The 18,278-nt window shown below is 40.1% G+C and overlaps 1 protein-coding gene across 8 annotated transcripts in view; it reads left to right on the top strand.

Moving 5' to 3' along the window:
* tnr (tenascin R (restrictin, janusin)) overlaps nt 1-18,278 on the top strand; it is a 158,602-nt gene that overhangs the window by 114,136 nt on the left and 26,188 nt on the right. For 6 of the 8 annotated variants that reach the window (XM_020595656.1, XM_020595658.1, XM_020595659.1 and 3 more), the window contains 10 exons: nt 2,035-2,213; nt 2,542-2,632; nt 3,280-3,380; nt 4,534-4,636; nt 5,286-5,375; nt 7,172-7,305; nt 7,461-7,590; nt 11,490-11,756; nt 14,766-14,885; nt 15,203-15,346. In XM_020595656.1, the coding sequence (XP_020451312.1) occupies nt 2,035-2,213; nt 2,542-2,632; nt 3,280-3,380; nt 4,534-4,636; nt 5,286-5,375; nt 7,172-7,305; nt 7,461-7,590; nt 11,490-11,756; nt 14,766-14,885; nt 15,203-15,346 (1,359 nt within the window). The remainder of the gene's footprint in view (nt 1-2,034; nt 2,214-2,541; nt 2,633-3,279; nt 3,381-4,533; nt 4,637-5,285; nt 5,376-7,171; nt 7,306-7,460; nt 7,591-11,489; nt 11,757-14,765; nt 14,886-15,202; nt 15,347-18,278) is intronic. The other 2 variants (XM_020595657.1, XM_020595662.1) reach the window with 2 other exon arrangements.

The following is an 18,278-nucleotide window of genomic DNA, read 5'->3' as shown; positions in this document are numbered from 1 at the left end:
CAGACCTCAATTTTTGTTCATTTTTAAGTGTTCCAACCAGGTCTAATATTACGCTTCTCTCTACTTTTATAATAAGGCATACTAGCTTCAATCAGCACCCGGATAATATTAGAATACATGGAAGAGATACCTGCCTTGTGACTAGCATCAGTACAATTAAAATCTTTACACATGACTGCCTCTCTGGGTAGAGTAATATCACATAACAGCCTGTTAGTGTGAGAACAATAGCAGGCAAGGTTCTCAGAAGAGAGAGTAGACCAGTCCAGACAATCATGATTTTGGTAGGTCTGGACTAAAGTAGGTATAGAGTCAAATCTAATAGTCAGCTTTACAGGAATATGGTCAAAAATAGACATATTATATAAAATGTCTATATCAACCAAAGCAGCATGTGCATCAGCTGTAGAGATGCAGTGGTCCAGCCACGATGTAGAGTGCCAGGCTTCACTTACTGTATATATGTATAGCTCTGACTAGGCAAGAGCTCTCTACTAGACAAAATCAGATTATTATCAACACAAAAATGCACCATATGCTTCACAAAGACAGAACTGTTATCAGTGATATTTGCATTCATGTCACCCACAATATATACACTTGAGCATTTGGGCTGGGTTGGGACAGAAATTTAGAAATGCAAGGGTCCAGGTTGGGTTTGGACACAAAGGTCAAATGTCAAACTTTAGGCTAAATGGATAGAGCACTCAGATGTCTGATCCATTTAATGATAAGGGGAAAGACAACATACAAATTCAACTGCGTCTGGCTCATGTCGGCTAGTATAAGCTTGTCAGGTCTGACTTGTGTTCAGACGCCACACTCTCGAGTACAGGTCGGGTTCAGACAGAAAAATGCAGCTCTACTTCTCACTGGTCTGGCGTGAGTGGTGTGAAGAAAGGGGATGCTATATACTTTGGTGCATTAATCAGGATTTAGCAACATTTGAAGCAAAATGTGATCACAGTTGTTTGCTTGGTTAAGAAAAGTTGCAAATATTTGAGCTAAGGAGGAAGCAGCAGCCCATTTATGTCCCTCATGTAAACCTCAGTGAGGTATTGCCCCCACCCCTCACCCAGCTGACACTACTTAGACAGCTCTAATGGATCCAGTTCAAACCTCATCCATAGCAATTCAAACCTTGATGTCTACAGTCAAAACATCATCAATTTCCTGTCAAGTCTTTGTTCTTTTCATGGATTGTAATTAAGTACCAATTAATAATTCATGGCACACACTCATTAATTTTTCACGGTGGCCCACTGCAGGACACCTTATTAGATAAAGAAGGAGGAAAAGGCAAATTTGGAGATACTCAATTATTTATAGCAAAGATTTATCCTTCCGCGGAGGGAGTGCGATGAGGATTTGGAAGAAAACCAGAGGGAGAGGACAGCTGACGGGGACTGATTCTCTGCTGCCGTCTTCCTCAAGATGTTTTCTAGGACGAGACCCAAGGGGCCAATTTCTAATACATCAAGGATCAGGATGGACCTGCAATATGTCAACCCTAAGTCTGTGACTTATTTAGATCTCTAAAGCTTAAAGAAAAACTTAAAGGAGAGCACAGGCCCTATATCGCTCTGTATGTGAAATGTGACGTTCACATGGGTTCCCCTCGTGGCCAGCCCCTAGACAATACAGTCAATATTTTATCATAACAAGATGGTGGTTTCACTTTTCATGCCTGAAGTGTTTCCAGCTCTTCACACCTAATAAGTGCTGTTTTCTAGCAGTCAGCATGGAGACACTTTAATCATGGCTTATTCTTTTTACATACTTGGCTGTCAACAGCTTTTTTCTGATAACATCTATAGAACTGCAACAGAAGCTTGAAGCGCAGAGTATTAACACAAACATTTTGTTCTAGCTTCACTGTGAATACTGACTGTAGAGCAGAAACATGATTCAATTAATTCATTGACCTTCAAAATAATAATACTAACTAGTAACTACTATTACACTGAGTCAGATAATCGTGCAACAATGGCAGCAATGCCCTCAAACCTCTTTCTTTTTTACTTTCTTACACAGTGATTGATGGCCCCACCCAGCTGATTGTGCGAGATGTGTCTGATACCGTGGCGTTTGTGGAGTGGACACTACCGAAGGCTAAGATTGATCAGATTGTGCTGCGATACGGCGTTGTGGAAGGGGAGGGGCCGCGGACCACCTTCCGCCTTCAGCCCACACTCAGCCAGTACTCCCTGCAGGTGAGTGAGTGTGTGCATGCAGTTCATCTTATCCTGATCATACAGTACAGACACATGCGGACTCGCCTGCCGTCTGCGGACAGAGCAGCCAGTAGCACAAGTTAAGCTTTTTATCTTTGGGTTGAGAGTTGCTTTGGGGTTATTACACTGTACCCACAAGTATAGTTTTACTAATATTGTGTGTGCGTAGACTTGTCATGCTTATTAGAATATCTAATCTCAGAGCCTGCCTGCCTTCTGTGTGTGGAGATAAAACAAGAAGAAACAAACAAAAAATCCACGCCAAGATATTAAACAGACTAAACTGTTTTTTCCATTCGTGCCACAGGTTCTGCGTCCTGGCTCACGTTATGAGGTGTCTGTCAGTGGTGTGCGCAAAGGAAACGAGAGTGGATCCATTTCCACTGAATTTACTACCGGTGAGGTCTGAAAGCAAGCAGATGTGGTGATAGCAGTATATGTGTCATCCTCTGCCTGCCTCTGGGAATAGAACAGTTATAACATACTGTATGGCCTAATGCATACCATAGTGTTTAATGTACACTAGACTGGATATAGTAGTGAGCTTCTGTTCGAGGTCATGCTTTGTGCAGGAGACAGCACTGATTTGGAAACAAGCCTGAGAGCTCAAAGCAATGCCACTCTGTATTTAGTTGTTTTCTCCCTTTACAGACTGGTGGAGATGTTTTCCTTGTGTTTAGTCTATTAGCATGTTTTCTTAGGTTGCAATGTGTTTAGCTTGCTGTAAACAACCTCATTAACATCTAAAATTTATGCATATGGTCTCAGAACATCTACATGTTATTCACAGAACCAAATAAAATCACCTATTTCATATATATATATACATACACAGTATGTATGTTTTAAAGAATTGTTACAAGAAAGTAAATGAATGGGAATGTTTGCAAATAATTAGATTTAGAGTGAATTGTATAATCTTACATGCAGAGTAACTATAGTAAATGACAGTCTGGCTGTATCCTTGTCTGGTTCTGCTTAAACTGCTGATGTTTGCTTGTTCACAATCCCTGAGAACTGGTCTCAGTGTCCCCAACATTGTCAGCTTTATCGTTCTTCTCAGAGATCGATGCTCCCAAGAACTTGCGGCTTGTGTCCAAGACCTCCACCACCCTGGAGCTTGAATGGGACAACAGTGAGGCTGAGGTAATTAGACAGGGTTTGTTTCCAGCCACTTTGGGTGATGAATAGGTGGGGTATTTATCTTAACACAACACAATGTTTAGGCATCTGAATGTCAGTTTTTATTGTAAAGTTCATTTCCTCTGCTACATTTTAGAGGGCAGTGTACTTATTACTCTGTTGTATTTATTTAGTAAATTGCAGATTAAAAGCCAACAAAATATAAATTAGATAAAATGAACTCCACATTGATGAGCTATCATAACAGTGTTGCTTACTGAACCTGTTAATGAATCAGTTAAAATGATCCACTAATATACTGTATATCGGATTGTATCAGCTTAACATTATGACCACTGACAGAAGTGAATAACATTGATTATCTCCTTACAATGGCACCTGTCAGTGTGTGGACTGTACAGTACTAGGCAGCAAGTGAACATTCGGTCCTTGAAGTTAATGTGTTGGCAGGAAAAACGAGCAAGCGTAAGGATCTGAGTGACTTTGACTAGGGTCAAACTGTGATGACTGGGTCAGAGCATCTCCCACACTGCAGATCTTGCTGGGTGTTCCCAGTCTGCAGTGGTTAGTACCTACCAACAGTGGTCTAAGGAAGGATAAATGGTTACGGCAGATCAGTGTAAAACTAATGTTCAAAAAAAAAAAGCTTGGAGTAGTTTTCATTTAGTTGTACTTTTACTTGAGTACTTTTTGTAAAATAACTAATTAGATCTTATCTGCCCTTTGCAGACCCTTGTTGCCCACAGGCCTTAACACAGATATTTATTCCTCCCACTTCTCTAAATTGTCTTTTTTTAACACTTTATCATCACAACCAGGTGGGTGTGTTTTTTGTCAGCTTGGTAAACACATCACTGGGTGCAAGTGGTCACTGAATGTTTTACTTTGAATTAAAATGAAATAAATCCTGTTGTTTCACCCAGCAGTGATATTTGTTTTCCAGGACTCACTAACTATGCGCCCAGACTCATGATGCCGCTCTGTCTTGATGTCCATTAGTACTGCAAATTTATTCCTCTTCATGATTCTGCAGAGTGTTGACACAGAGACAAATATCATACTGAGCCCATGCAAAATAAAGTATTTTGTGGGGGTAAAATGTGAAGCTGTTTTCAAACGTTACTCACATTTTGGTTTTGTAAATGTTTAAACTCAGGTGGAGGGCTACCAGGTGGTGTACAGCACATTAGCAGGAGATCAGTATGATAAAGTCATTGTACCACGAAACGAAGGAGCCATCACTAAGACCACTCTCGCAGGTCAGTGAAGAAGAGTGGTGTTTTGCTTTCATTTAGTTTGCTGTGTAGTCGATTTTTCCTGAATTATTTATGATCAACATCTGTACGGCTCTTTTGCTCAGTGCAGCCTTATCCCCGATGCCTTTAATATATCACAATGTGTACTGAAGAAGCTGGGAAGTGTCTGTGTGTTTTACATGGTGGGATTATCTCCCCAGCTAATGCCTGGCTGACAGGCAACTGATTGTATCTGTAGAAATGTGTGCTGTCCTGCAAGCTTATTGAAGGCCTGTCAGAAGAAGGGGTCAGCTGGGAGGTTTTTTTTCTGAAAGGCAATAGTGCTGAAAAGGGCATGGCCAGCATGAGAATAGAAGCAAAAGGTCCTTGTGTTATTCTGTTTGGCCACAGCAATCAATGCTCTCCCTGCTCTAAAGCTTTCTCTCCCCCACTCCTTTAATAATCACCACCACGCCCACTCATTTCTGCTCGTCTCTTCACCTCTGAGTCTGAGAAACTCACTCTGGACATACTAAATTAACTTGAAACTGATCAGTTGTGCGGTTTACATGCAGTGTTAGGAGGAGAGAGTGAAGTTTCTGTGACAATTACTTTTTATATCGTGCATTAAATTACAGTAGTTAGTGGTTCTCTTTCTGTCTTTGTGCCTCAGACCTGCTGCCAGGCACAGAATATGGCATTGGCATCTCTGCTATGAAGGGTAGCAACCAGAGTACTCCAGCAACGATGAACGCCAGGACAGGTGAGTGAATTACTGTTTACAGCATCAGCCATAACATTATGACCAATGACAGGTGACGCGAGTAACACTGATTATCTCGTTGCTATAGCACCTGTCAGTGTGTGGGGTTTATTAGGCACCAAGTGAACATCCAGTCCTCCAAGTTGATATGTTAGAAGTAGGTTAAATGGTCAAGTGTAAGGATCTGAATGATTTTGACAAGCGCCAAGCTGTGACTAAATCTCATAACTCCATTGGATCCTGAAACTGTCAACAAAACCTCATATGAGCATGATTTGGGTCAAATGTTAATAATATACACACACAGTTAAGTGACCATATAAAAAGATACAATACCAACTTTGACAGTGGAATGGTGCGTGTCAGGCTCCTACCGCAACCATTAACATTTGTTTTAGTGATTTAGATTTTGGTCACATTTGTACTTTTTAGAAAGGTGTGTGTGTGGCTGTTTCTTTCTACTGACTTGAGTCAAAGTCCCTGTTGTTACAGCTTTTTAAAGCTGTAATAATGCATACCATTTCGGTAATGGCCTTCCCTTTACCTCAGTACTTGAACGGCTGTTTGAATTTTTATTGTGTTTTACGTTGTTTGGCTGAAAGAAAAAAAGGACCCAATTTAACCTTCTGTTTGAAATGTTAGTGTAGAGGGCTGCTTCACAGAGTTTTCCCATCATGGTGACTGCCAAGCACATTTTTCCTCCCGCTGCAGTTATTTTAATGGCTGAAGGTGTTTTGCCCTTTGCAGAATTATGCCTCTATTTGCCTTAAGAACAGTCTCTTTCAGCCAAACTCCCCTCCCGCACCTGTCTCCCGAAATTCTGTGCACTCTCTTTCAACTGCACTACTACATCTATCACTTCTTCTCAAAAAGCTTTAAATAATCTGAAAACACCTCCTGCCTGGCACATAGCTGTACTAATGTTTTAAGTGTGAGTCGCTGAAAGCATCTTTTCCACTGGCTTTATTTAGTTCTGTCTTTAGTTTTTGTAAAAAAAAAAAACTTCACTTGAAAAGACGCTGTGAAAACTTTCAATGTTAAAAAAAAAAAACAGTGCAATAGAAGATTAGACTTGAACATTGATCATCCAGTGGGAAAATTGGGTCATTGCTGCAGGAGAGAAGAAACATGAGAACACAACTAGTGCAAAAGCATGCGATACAGAATGTGGAGTCATTAGTTTAATACAGAATTCTTTTGGTAATGAACTTCCTAAATTCAAATATTTCTTCTGATGCTTATGCTGCTCCAAAGAATTAGATGTCCACTAGATAAGAATACAACAGAAACTATGAATTATTAATGTAATGAAACTAAAAATTCAGTACAAAGTAAATAAATTGTTCCCAAAGATAATTTCGAGGTAGATATTATCACTCTGAGTTATTTGATGACATCAAAAGAGGCGTATGTAAGATTATTTGACAGCTTTGACTGGTGGCCTGATATCGCAGCTCTATCTGTGGTCACTACTGCACAAAGTCTGGTTGCAAAATACATCAGAAAAACAAGATTGGTGGCGCCTTCGTGTTGGCAATATTTTGACTTCACATTTGTATGGTGGCAGGAAGTGGTGATGTCATCCATTTTTATATACAGTTTATAGTGTTTATAATGGGGGTGTCTGTGGTTCAGTGGGCAGAGCGGTCGCCTCCCAACCACAGCCACTTGTGTTTAACAGCTAACATGCTCATGCAGCATTCCTCATAAATGGTTTGGTTTTCTGTTTTACTTTTTATACTGAAAACATTTCATAGCACCTGCACTTGTAGTGAAGTCCTGTTTTCCTCTGTTAGGTCTGGATGTGCCCATGGATCTAACTGTGACGGCTTCTACAGACAACAGCATCACTCTGGTGTGGGGTGTGGTCCAGGGCCCCATCGACCACTACAGGGTCATCTATACATCCTCCTCTGGCGTCACAGCTGAGGTAACATTGCACATACAAATTGACATGCAGGTGTACAGTATATTGTACACTTATGCTCATCCATATAAGTACAAACAAGGCTGTGACTGTGAAGTAGTCTGAACGTGTAGAGAAATCCCATCAAATATATGTTTGACTGCTTCTTCTTGTTCCAGCTGACAGTGCCTAAAGATGTAACCACCACCACTCTGACAGACCTTGAGCCCGGGACTGAGTACACTATCACTGTAGCAGCAAGGAGAGGAAGACAGCAGAGCTCTGCAGCCACCATAGATGCTTTCACAGGTACAGGGAATGGTCTCTTTTTATTTACTCAGACAGCTGAACTGTCTTAGTAGCATCAGTATTATTAAGAGACACCGGACTTCTAAGGATGAAAAGATGATCAAGTGGGATGAGATCATATCTTTGAGTTACACTCAGTCGGCACTTTATAGAGCGTAGTGAGTCCTAAAACCCAGAACTGAGTCAGCATTTTTGCCCTTCCGGTTCCCTCGCCCTGAAGTCGATGGGTTTTAGGACTTCTAAGGATGAAAAGATGATCAAGTGGGATGAGATCATATCTTTGAGTTACACTCAGTCGGCACTTTATAGAGCGTAGTGAGTCCTAAAACCCAGAACTGAGTCAGCATTTTTGCCCTTCCGGTTCCCTCGCCCTGAAGTCGATGGGTTTTATGAATGGGTTTTTGGTTAGACACCTGATACAAGGCCAATACATTTTCATGTTTTGTTCTATGACAAAACATATTTTGGTAAATACACCAGTTGTGATGTTTAATGCTTTTACATGTCTTAAAAACAGCGGTTGCTAACAAGTGGCTAAATGAGACTACAGAGGCTGTCTGGTACATTAGCCGTCATCATGTCGTACACAGAGACTCCTCTACTCACAAACTATTCTGACTGACCCAGCCATGATCACTAGCTAGATCAGGTCACACTAAGAGAAAAGGATTTTGTAGAAGACGTAAATGCGCCAAATCAAATTAAAAGTATGGTAAGGCTGAAGTCATGGGTCTGTGGTGTAGTTTGTTTATAGTCTAACAATAGCTTTTTACATCTGGCGATCATCTTTGGGCTTCAAAAACCATAACTGTGGTGTTTATTTGTGAAGATTATCTTGTTGAACAAAAGGTGTAACTGTCACAAACCATTGCTGGTCACAGAGCTTATTTTCTGCAGTAATCCAACAGCCTATGGAAAAATCCCCATGGATTTTTTGTCGTGGGAACCAGGGTGATGCTAACTTCCGAGCTGGCCTAAAAAAAACTACATGATGCCTGCGGCACTGTATTAGATACAGCTAGCTAAAAGTAATGACAGCAATGCTGTGATGAATCCTCTTTTTGTTGGAGTTGTTTTAAAGAGGTGTTGATTCAACTGTGTGATCATTGTGGAGGCTGTAGTTTGTGCTGCTGATTAAACCATACTGCATTACACAGAAGAGGCATTTCTATAATTTAGCATAGCCTCCCTCACTGACATAAGTGTGCAAACAATGCTCCTTTCTCTTTGTCTTTGCAACAGATGATATTTACTACAAAGTATCAAGGTTGTGGTACAGCATGGGTTTACTCAACTCAATTATCAGACATAACTAAATTCACTACTGAGTGTTTCTTGTGCTCAAAGACATGATTGATTAGCCTATTACTGCAGAAAGCTAGACAACAGTTTTAACAACAGTGGTGCATAATAAATTGAATGGTGACTGTAATGAACAGAAGTGTGGCAGCAGGTAAGGCGAGTCACACTAAAAGAAAACAGAGGACTTTTAATGACTTTGAAGAAGCAATTAGTGGAGGTAAATTAGTCAAATCAGCTAATGAGCTTGTTACAAGTGTTCCCTAAGTGCACTTCTGTTTTGCATCAAAATGTATTTGTTTCTGTTTCTTCTGGTTTCTTTTCGACACCACATTTTGTCTGATTGCACTGCTCAGTGTTATCTCACTGTCTAAGAATTTCAATCACAACTTCTTCCTGACTTGTGTCTGTCTGTCCAACTACTTTCTGGATTGCCTATCAGTAAGCTCAGCTCTGATGGTTCTTTGTTATTTTTACACAAAGCTTGATGTGATTTTCAGTCCAACAAAGAATGGTGTCAAAAATGACGGGCATGTTCTTACCTGCCGTCAAAGCTGTCATTCTTTTCTTCATCACTCTCATCATCACCATCATCTCTTTTCTCCTTCACCATCACGGCAGTGGTCATCATCACATCCATCATCTTCTATTATCAGCAGCTTCCTTCTAACCATCTGGAGAGGAGCGACCATGATAAAATGATAAAATGACAGATCAAGAGAATCAGAGAAAAAATAATTACCTGTCATTTTCTCATCCGACGTTCACTTGGGTCATATTGGCAACATCTGTCTGCTTGCACTCAAGTGAACTCATCATAAGGAGGAAAACTGGGAATAATCCAAAGTAATGATCCAATGTTATGATTGTATACAAAGCCCAGACTGCCTTTGGGGAACCACCGTCTGTCCTTCAGTTTGTTCCTCTGACACTTTATATCGTTGCAGTTGTGCCTTTACACTACATTGCTCAGTGAGCACTAGAGCACTGTGTAGTTATAGTATGTAGTATTCATTTTCATATATTTTTCATAGATTCATTTGTTTATTCATTTATTAATCCATGCTTATTCTGTTCAAGGAGTTTTAAGATGTATAGTGCTAACACCAGTGTGAGAGTGAGGCAACCGCTGCATAATTTGACAAATAATTGTTTTTTTTTGTTTTTTTAAATTACAACTAATAGGGTTTTTTAACAGTTCAGTGCCTCTTTGTCACATCTCATTCATTAACACTGTGAGGTGATGTAGTATTAAACTTTTGCACTTTTGGAAGCAGCCAAGATGCTGTATCCTCCCTTGTAGGCCCTGGTATCTGGACAAATAGACCAACCCTACATTTCACATAATGCAACTGATAATAGCATATTTTCACCAGACCATTGTTTATGGTGACTCTTGTTGTGGCAAAGTTATCTATTTAAGCTTAGTGAGTGTGAAATAAATACTTAACATCAACTCTGCCACTACACTCTAAAAGCTCAACCCACTGCAACACAAGCACAAATAAAGCAAGCAAATTAAGAAAATATGTTCACCAATTTGACAACACATGCACAAAAAAAAAAAAAAAAATAGCAAAATGGGAAGAACAAACAAATCAGTCAAACACAAATGCTGCAGCATTAACACACATCTGGATGAATATCAGACTCATGCAATCAGAGTTTTGAAAGAGTTTTCCAACACCACTGACGTTTTCAGTAATTTAATGGCTCACCACGACAACAAGACGCATGCCTCTGTTGTGTTCATCGCTTTTTAATGTCCCCGGGAAACACATCTGCAGTTGGTTGTTTCACTTTGCAGCATTTTTCTGCTGTATATAATGGGCATGTGTTGTCAAATTGGTGAAGATATTTTTAGAGCTTGCTTGTGTTTTGTTGATAACCGTAGGTTTTGCAGTTTGCTCGGCTCTCGGGGGCCCCGTACATATCGCCTAGTAAATGCCCGTTTAAACTCTGCCCCCACAGTTTGTAATGCACTTTGTTGTAAGTCTTCAATCCAAAACGCTAATCACATCATCGGGCTTTTTTCTCCCTTAGACTTTAGAGACTCTGCAGAATGTTTTCACAGTAGCACTTATAGTCTGACTTTTATTTGTACTTTTTTTTAAGGAATCAAACACCTTCTGTGCCATGTAGCTAATTAAATTCAAATCCTTTTGCATTTGTTGCTGTGTCAGCTGATACACTGCTTCATATTCATTACATCATCTTCTGTTCAGCTTGTATTTTTTGACAACAGCATCTGCTATCATCGTAATGTGTCCACTTTTGTATTGTGAACGGTCCCATCACATCTTCATCTCTATGCCGGTAATCTCATTAGTTCCTTTTCCTTTATGACCAATTAAATAATTACTTCCACATGACTGTGGCCTGCTCTGTTGCTCATCTGCCCCATCAAGATTACATCCAAGGCCAATTTTCTCAACAGTATTATTAATGATCTGTTAAACCATCCAGGACTGTTCCATCCATCACTGAATTCCTTGTCTGTCATCTCCATATTGAGGACAGCTGTCTATTTTTCCTTTTGTTTCAACTTCATGCCTTTCCTTGAAAACTCTGGTGACCTTTGAACCCTTCCGTTCCACCAGGAATCAGGCCTGTAACCCACCTCTACTTGTCAGAGGTGACTTCAGATTCTGTGTTGGTGGCGTGGAATGCCCCGGCCCCACCTGCAGACCTCTTCATCCTGAGCTACAGCTCTGCTGATGGGACCGACACCTCTAAGGTGACACTGGACGGCTTCAAGACAAGGTCTCTGGTCCTGGGGCTGCTGCCGTCCACTCAGTACACCATCAGTCTAATCACAATACAGGGGGATGTTACCTCTGAACCCATTACAGCATCGTTCACTACAGGTGAGCTGCTTGATTTCATGGCAAAGTGCTGCCTAAGGTGACTGAGGTGTGACACTGATGAGGACAGATAAACATGAGCATCATAGTAAAGGTCTGTGGCCTGAGGTTGCTCTAAATAGTTTTGTACCCATGAGTCATACCAGTTTCTCTGCATGGCCACTATGTGTAAGCTTTTCTCTACATGCAGTGCAGTGAACAACTATTTACACTGCCAATTAATGTGAAGTTTGGTTAATTTGTTAATTGTTTGTTAAATAAAATGTCAGAAAATAGTGAAAGACGTCCATCTCTATCTTCAAAAACTTAAGGTGGCATCTTTAAACCGCTTGTTTTATCCAACCAACACTCCAAGCCCCCAAATTAATCAAACATAAGGCAAAAAAACAGAAAATCCATGCAACTGAGAAGCTGTAACTAGGTACTGTTTGGTGTCTTTGTCTTTTCTTGTAAACTGACTTCAGTGATTATTTTTCTGTTGATCAACTACCCAGTTAACTGACTGACTAATCCCTTCCATGATTATGAATAAGTTGCACCGTTCTCTACGGGACTTATTGATACAAATGGCACCGGAGTCTCTGAGTCTTATTTAGGATTAAGAAAGAAAACTGAGCTTAGGAACTGGAAAGAAAGGATTTTTTGAATAGAAAGCAGTGAATTAGCATGTGTGAGGTAGAGTGTTAAAGACAAGAGGAGGAAAATCTGGGTATGAAATGGAAATACAAAGTGATTTTAAATTAAATATGTATTGCAAAAATGCTGTTTGAGCATTTCATTTGCACAGAGCCACTGCAGAATGAGTTTTGTAATTAGAGCTCTGCCTTAGAGGTCTTTCTTTTCTTTTTTGTCTTTGCCAGACACAGCACCAAAGATCCTAATATGTTTTGTTCCTCTACAGTATCAGATGACAGTTTAGCTTCATGGAGGTTAGTAGAGATCTAGTGTTAAATCTAAACTCAAACACAGTATTGCAACATTTGAGAAATGGCTAATACAGTATGTTCTACTCTTTATTAGAGGAGGACATATCAGAGGAGAAAGGAGACAGAGGGAAAGGACGAGTGCAGCATCAAGTCTTAAACTGTTACTATGAAAGTTGATGTTCAGTTTCCTGTCCACTGTCTGCCCCTTTGAATTAATGTAATTTTCTCTTTTATCTCCTCACTTGTCCACTTTTCACTGTTTCTTTTGATCAAAATGTTTTACTTTCAGCTGCGACACAATTATGCTTCAAACCTTCATCGTACTTTAGAAATACAATAGGATTACTATTAAATTTTTCAATAACTGGTTTACTGTGGAGCTGGTAAGAACATTTCTTTTCATTACAAGTGTGCTATTCACATCTGGGAACAGGACGAATGAACAGACTCGGTAGTAGAAGTATTATAACCTGCCTGAGACAATGGGCAAAACAAAAAAGACAATCTTGATATTTTTTCTTTGGAAAGGAGGAAAACAAGTACATACAAGTACAAAATATGAGCGGGATGAAGATAAATAGAGAAAAGAGGGAAGTCGTCATTGAACAATAGTGATGGTAACTTTGCATCAGTGCCAGAGGCACCTGCATGCTGTCGTCTTATTGCCATGCCAATTTCATACAATACCCTGGCAGCTTGCAGCTCCCTCTCTCTCTCTCTCTCTCTCTTTACGTTCACCCACACATGATGATAAGCAGATTTGAAGGATGAAATTGGGCAGGGATTCTGAGACAGATGTACAGCATTTCTTGCACCAGTTTTCAGACTCTGGTAATTTTGATATCCTTCTTTGATCTCGCATGTTTGAGTGTGATTGCTGACGGAAGATGGCACTCTGGCTTTCTGCGTATAATTAGGTGTGCTTTTAGCATTTAGTTCCTCCAATTTCTACATCTAAAATTTGCTGATTTCCTACAGGCTTCAGCCACAGCTATAGAAGACAGAATGGTTCATAGGGCCGTGATTGTCTGCTATGGTCGGTGTAAAGGGAGCCTTAATTAGATTCAGCATGAGGGCCATTTATTAGCTTACACAGTGAAAATTGAATTGTGATCTTCTCAAGGGATGTAGACAACAGTAGTAGATAGCTCTGACAGAACTGTTCTGTAACCCCAAGGAAGCATTATGACAAAGTATAATTCAGCCAGTACTCTTATGTACCACCTTTGCCAAAGCAAATATATTCAGTAAGATATGCATGAATGAATAATCACTACTTATATAAATGCTACTGTATTTTATGCAAGTGGAATTTAAATGAGTTTAAAGCCAAGTGTTACAAATTGTCCCCTATGCTTGTGAATGATATTCATTCTTCTTTTCAGAGAAGGAAACAGGGAGTTGTTGGTTCAGTGCTTCCTGTTTTGCCCCCTGTCCGTAAAAAAGATGGAAGCAATCTCTTACTCTCCTTCTCCTCTTTGTTCTCCTTTTCTATCCCCCTCTCTAATTTTCTTTATCCCTCTATTTCTTTTGCTAATGGCTAACGTCCTGCTATGAGTTTAATTGTTTGCTCACATAGTTTTTGCTCTAACCTTTTCTGTGGCAGCTCAGTCGTCTCAGGAGACACATAAAACAAATTGTCGGCAGGGGGGGAATTTCCTCTGTGTAAACCCTGCTCAGTCTCAATGCTAATGCCGCTCATTGTAGTCTTTTAGCTGGATACAGCTGGATTTCTCCTGGAATATCTTTAGATTTTTAAAAACATATAAATTTGCATTAAAAATGCATGCACTTCCCAGACCAAAGACGGGTCTATTTATGTAAATGTACTGAAGAGGAGATTAAAAATGGGCTAAACATGGATTACTGAAATACTGGCATGGTTTCTTTTAAATGGTCATGTTAATTTCTGAACTTGCTTCATAATATGTTATGTAATGTGCTCCTCTTGTACTTCTGGGATCAGAATAAACTCTTGTCAACCATTAAAGCAAGATTTTCCTTTTTAAAAAATCCATTTTCAGTGTTTCCATTGTGGGCTATTCTGACCACGTTAAAATTTTCTTACCCGTTGTCCCTCTCGTAGGCATGGATTCACCAAAAGAGATGATGGTGTCGGAGGTGACCGAGGACGCAGTCACCATCTCTTGGATCAAACCACTGGCCCCATTTGAATACTATAAGTTGTCCTACCAATCAGCTAGAGGTAGCATGTAGTTTAAATACAGTAATATTTGTGCTCCTTGCATCTTAATAACATGGTGTTTATAATATCAATATACTGTATATCATATGTGACCCACTGCTTTTCCTTGTTACACTTAAATGAACATGGCATTTTGCTGTAGAAGGTTTCTCTGATGGAAGATAGAGAGCAAACCCTATTATACCTAATTAAGTCTAACATTTTATCATTGAAATTGAGTTTAAATAAGGTTCTGCACTGATTAAATATTTACTCTGTGATGACACATACACTCCAGTTGGCTAAGCAGCATCACCTGTTTCTGGTGTCTCCTGCAGGTCGAGTGGACAGCATGGCGATTGACAATGATGTGACCAACTACACCTTGTCCAGCCTCTTTCCTGCTACAGAATATGAAATCAGCCTTATCGCTGTCAGAGGGAGTCAGGAGAGTAAAATGGTTAAAACCTCTGTCTTTACTGGTAAGAGCTAATTATTATTTCATTATTATGTCCTAAAATTATTAGGACACTTTCAATTTTTTCACTTTGTTTTGTTCAACCAATAGTTTAAAGCTTTAAGATATTCAATTTACTATCATATGACAAGGAAAAACAGCAAATTGTCACATTTGAGAAGCTGAAATCAGAGAATGTTTGCCCCTTTTTTGATTGATTTTCAAAATAATCGCACATTATAAAAAGAAAAAACTTTGAACTAACCAGGTCTTCATCAGGGCAGAAATATAAATAATTTTATACCCCTGGTACTTTTTATGGGTTTTACCGCATATGTAGTAAAATCTACAATCACTGCAATAGACACCCCATTAAAACAAAAAGTCCAATATCATACAAGAAGAGAAAAAAATAGGATGAAATTAAATTATCAAACATCTCCATGAGGATAATGCAGGACTATTATTTAAAAAAGCTTGTAATCTATTTCTTCATTCAACCCTGAATATATTAAAGCGTCAAATTTAAAAATTCTGTAGGTCTCTCCCTTTGTAATAATTTTGTTAAATCGCAGATTAATCCTTGACTAATTGTTGCAGCTGTAAACAGAAGACGCTTCGCTCAGAAAAGGGTCTTTTGTCTATTTTCAGCAGGGTAGTTGGGGAAGCTGCATACTTCTACTCCTAGTAGCTATAAGCATTCCCCTTCTGAGAGGCAAAGGCACCCATTATATACACATGCTATGTGTTTTGTAATGGTTTGTTCTTGTACAGCAGATTGTTTTAAAAACCACATTCCTCCGTTCTTCGACTTCAGCCCTTTGATAAATGTTCCCGCTGTGACGAGGCGGCACAGGAACAGCATGTTTGCTATGTAAAATGAATGAACAATTCCTCTTCCTCCGTTTAGACTTTCACACCAATTGTTCTTCTCACAACAATAACAGCTGCGCATCAGGGGAATAGGTGCTAAGAAGAGCAACAGACACAGACAAAAATCCCAGACATATTCTGAGGGTGCAGTTGATGTTCCAGCAGGTGAAGTCGTTGCTGCTGCAGTAGATGGAACTGTCCACTCCATGGCCCACTAACTGGTGACCTACTCCCAAATCCGTCTCACTCTCCTTTATCTCTCTACTTTCCTCTCTTGCTTCTTCCTTTATCTTTCCCCCTCACTCCTTTGGTTCTGTATCATCACACTGCCATCTCTCTTTCACGTTATTCTCTTCACTCTCTATTTTTCTGTCCTCCTCTCTGATTCATCCCTCCTTTCTTTAATCTCCCCTCTCCATGTTTCCACATGTTCCCAATTTGTCATTGTAAGTGGGAAAAAAAAAACTCTGTTACTCTCTTAACGGAATCAGAAGTTAAGAAAACATAATGCCTCGCTTATGCACACAAACACACATCAGCATGTGACATTGGTCTTCTCTCTGAAAGAATTCCACTAACCTAAGACCTAATACTCTTCCAGGGCTGTATGTATATTCTTCAGTGTGTGTGTGTGTGTGTGTGTGTGTGTGTGTGTGTGAGAGGAACAAGTGAGACAGCTGAGGAGAGCAGCTGTGTTTGCATGTCAATGAAGCCCGATTCGCCAGGTTGAGGAATCCAGCGAGAAAGAAGAAGCTAAGAGTCTCTCGCTCTTCCCTTACAGTTCTTTATCATCTGTATCTTTCTCTAACGATCCCAGTGTACTTGCAATGGGGGGAGCTGCTGGGGCTATAATTGTCTGAAATGGACATAACTCCAATGTCAAGCTTGTTAGAGATGCTAAACGACATTTTCCTCACATCGCCCAATGCCCGACCAGGGACGCTTAACACGGTTTTCAACAATGCATAAACAGGGGATTTGGAAGAGTAATCCAACATTGCCTAGCCAAGTATGTAATGACTTGAATAACGCTGCATTTGCTAGTTACTGCACCCCCGTAATCAATTATAGTCAGAGGGGATGAAAAAAGCAAGGAGCCATATTTCATTTCGCCACCACAGCAGGTGCTGTTAATCTAAGATGAATTTTAGAGGGTTGACACTAAATAGACTTTGTGAGTTCCTGTTTAAGGAGTAATGACAGTGCTCATTAGCAAAGTGTCAGGACCTCTCGTAAAGTATCATTCTTCCAAAAATGAAGTTTGGAGAAAGATCATTATAGTCCTCCCTGCTTTTCTGTTTCTTTTTCCTACTAGCTATCTCAAAAGAAGATAGATGAGGAGAAACTACATTTCTGTTTTACATGATTGTTTGCTAAAATATCCCATAAAAATCACAGTTAGCATTAAATGACAAAAAGATATATGTTTAAGGGAGTATAAATACTGCTAAAGGAGGTACTGATAGACACAAGGACTCGTCAGCATGACATGACTACTTCATTGCTGCAAGAGACCACTTACATTAAAATAAATTACAGGTACAACACCGGTCATTTAAACCAAGTGGTCCATTATTTTAAATAACACTTATACGGCTATTTACAGCAGCAGCGGTGTGCTGACTGACGGCTAAATTTAATAATATCTGGATCACTTTATCACTCCGGCAGGGCTGCCCTTTGTCACCGGTTCTGTTCATTATTTTTATGGACAGAATTTCTAGGCGCAGCCAGGGACCAGAGGGAGTCCGGTTTGGGGACCACAGGATCTCGTCTCTGCTTTTGCAGACGACGTTGTCCTGTTGGCTCCATCAAACCAGGACCTCCAGTGTGCACTGGGGTGGTTTGCAGCCGAGTGTGAAGCGGCTGGGATGAGAATCAGCACCTCCAAATCCGAGGCCATGGTTCTCAGTTGGAAAAGGGTGGCTTGTTCCCTTCAGGTTGGTGGAGGGTCCCTGCCACAAGTTCAAGTATCTTGGGGTCTTGTTCACGAGTGAGGGAAGGATGGAACGGGAGATTGACAGGCGGATCGGTGCAGCTTCTGCAGTAATGCGGTCGATGTACCGGTCCGTCGTGGTGAAGAA

This window comes from Monopterus albus, unplaced genomic scaffold, assembly GCF_001952655.1.
Source record: "Monopterus albus unplaced genomic scaffold, M_albus_1.0 scaffold28.1, whole genome shotgun sequence".
Taxonomy (NCBI): domain Eukaryota; kingdom Metazoa; phylum Chordata; class Actinopteri; order Synbranchiformes; family Synbranchidae; genus Monopterus; species Monopterus albus.
Note: the sequence above shows the minus strand (reverse complement) of the source record. Positions and strands in the feature narration are given on the sequence as shown.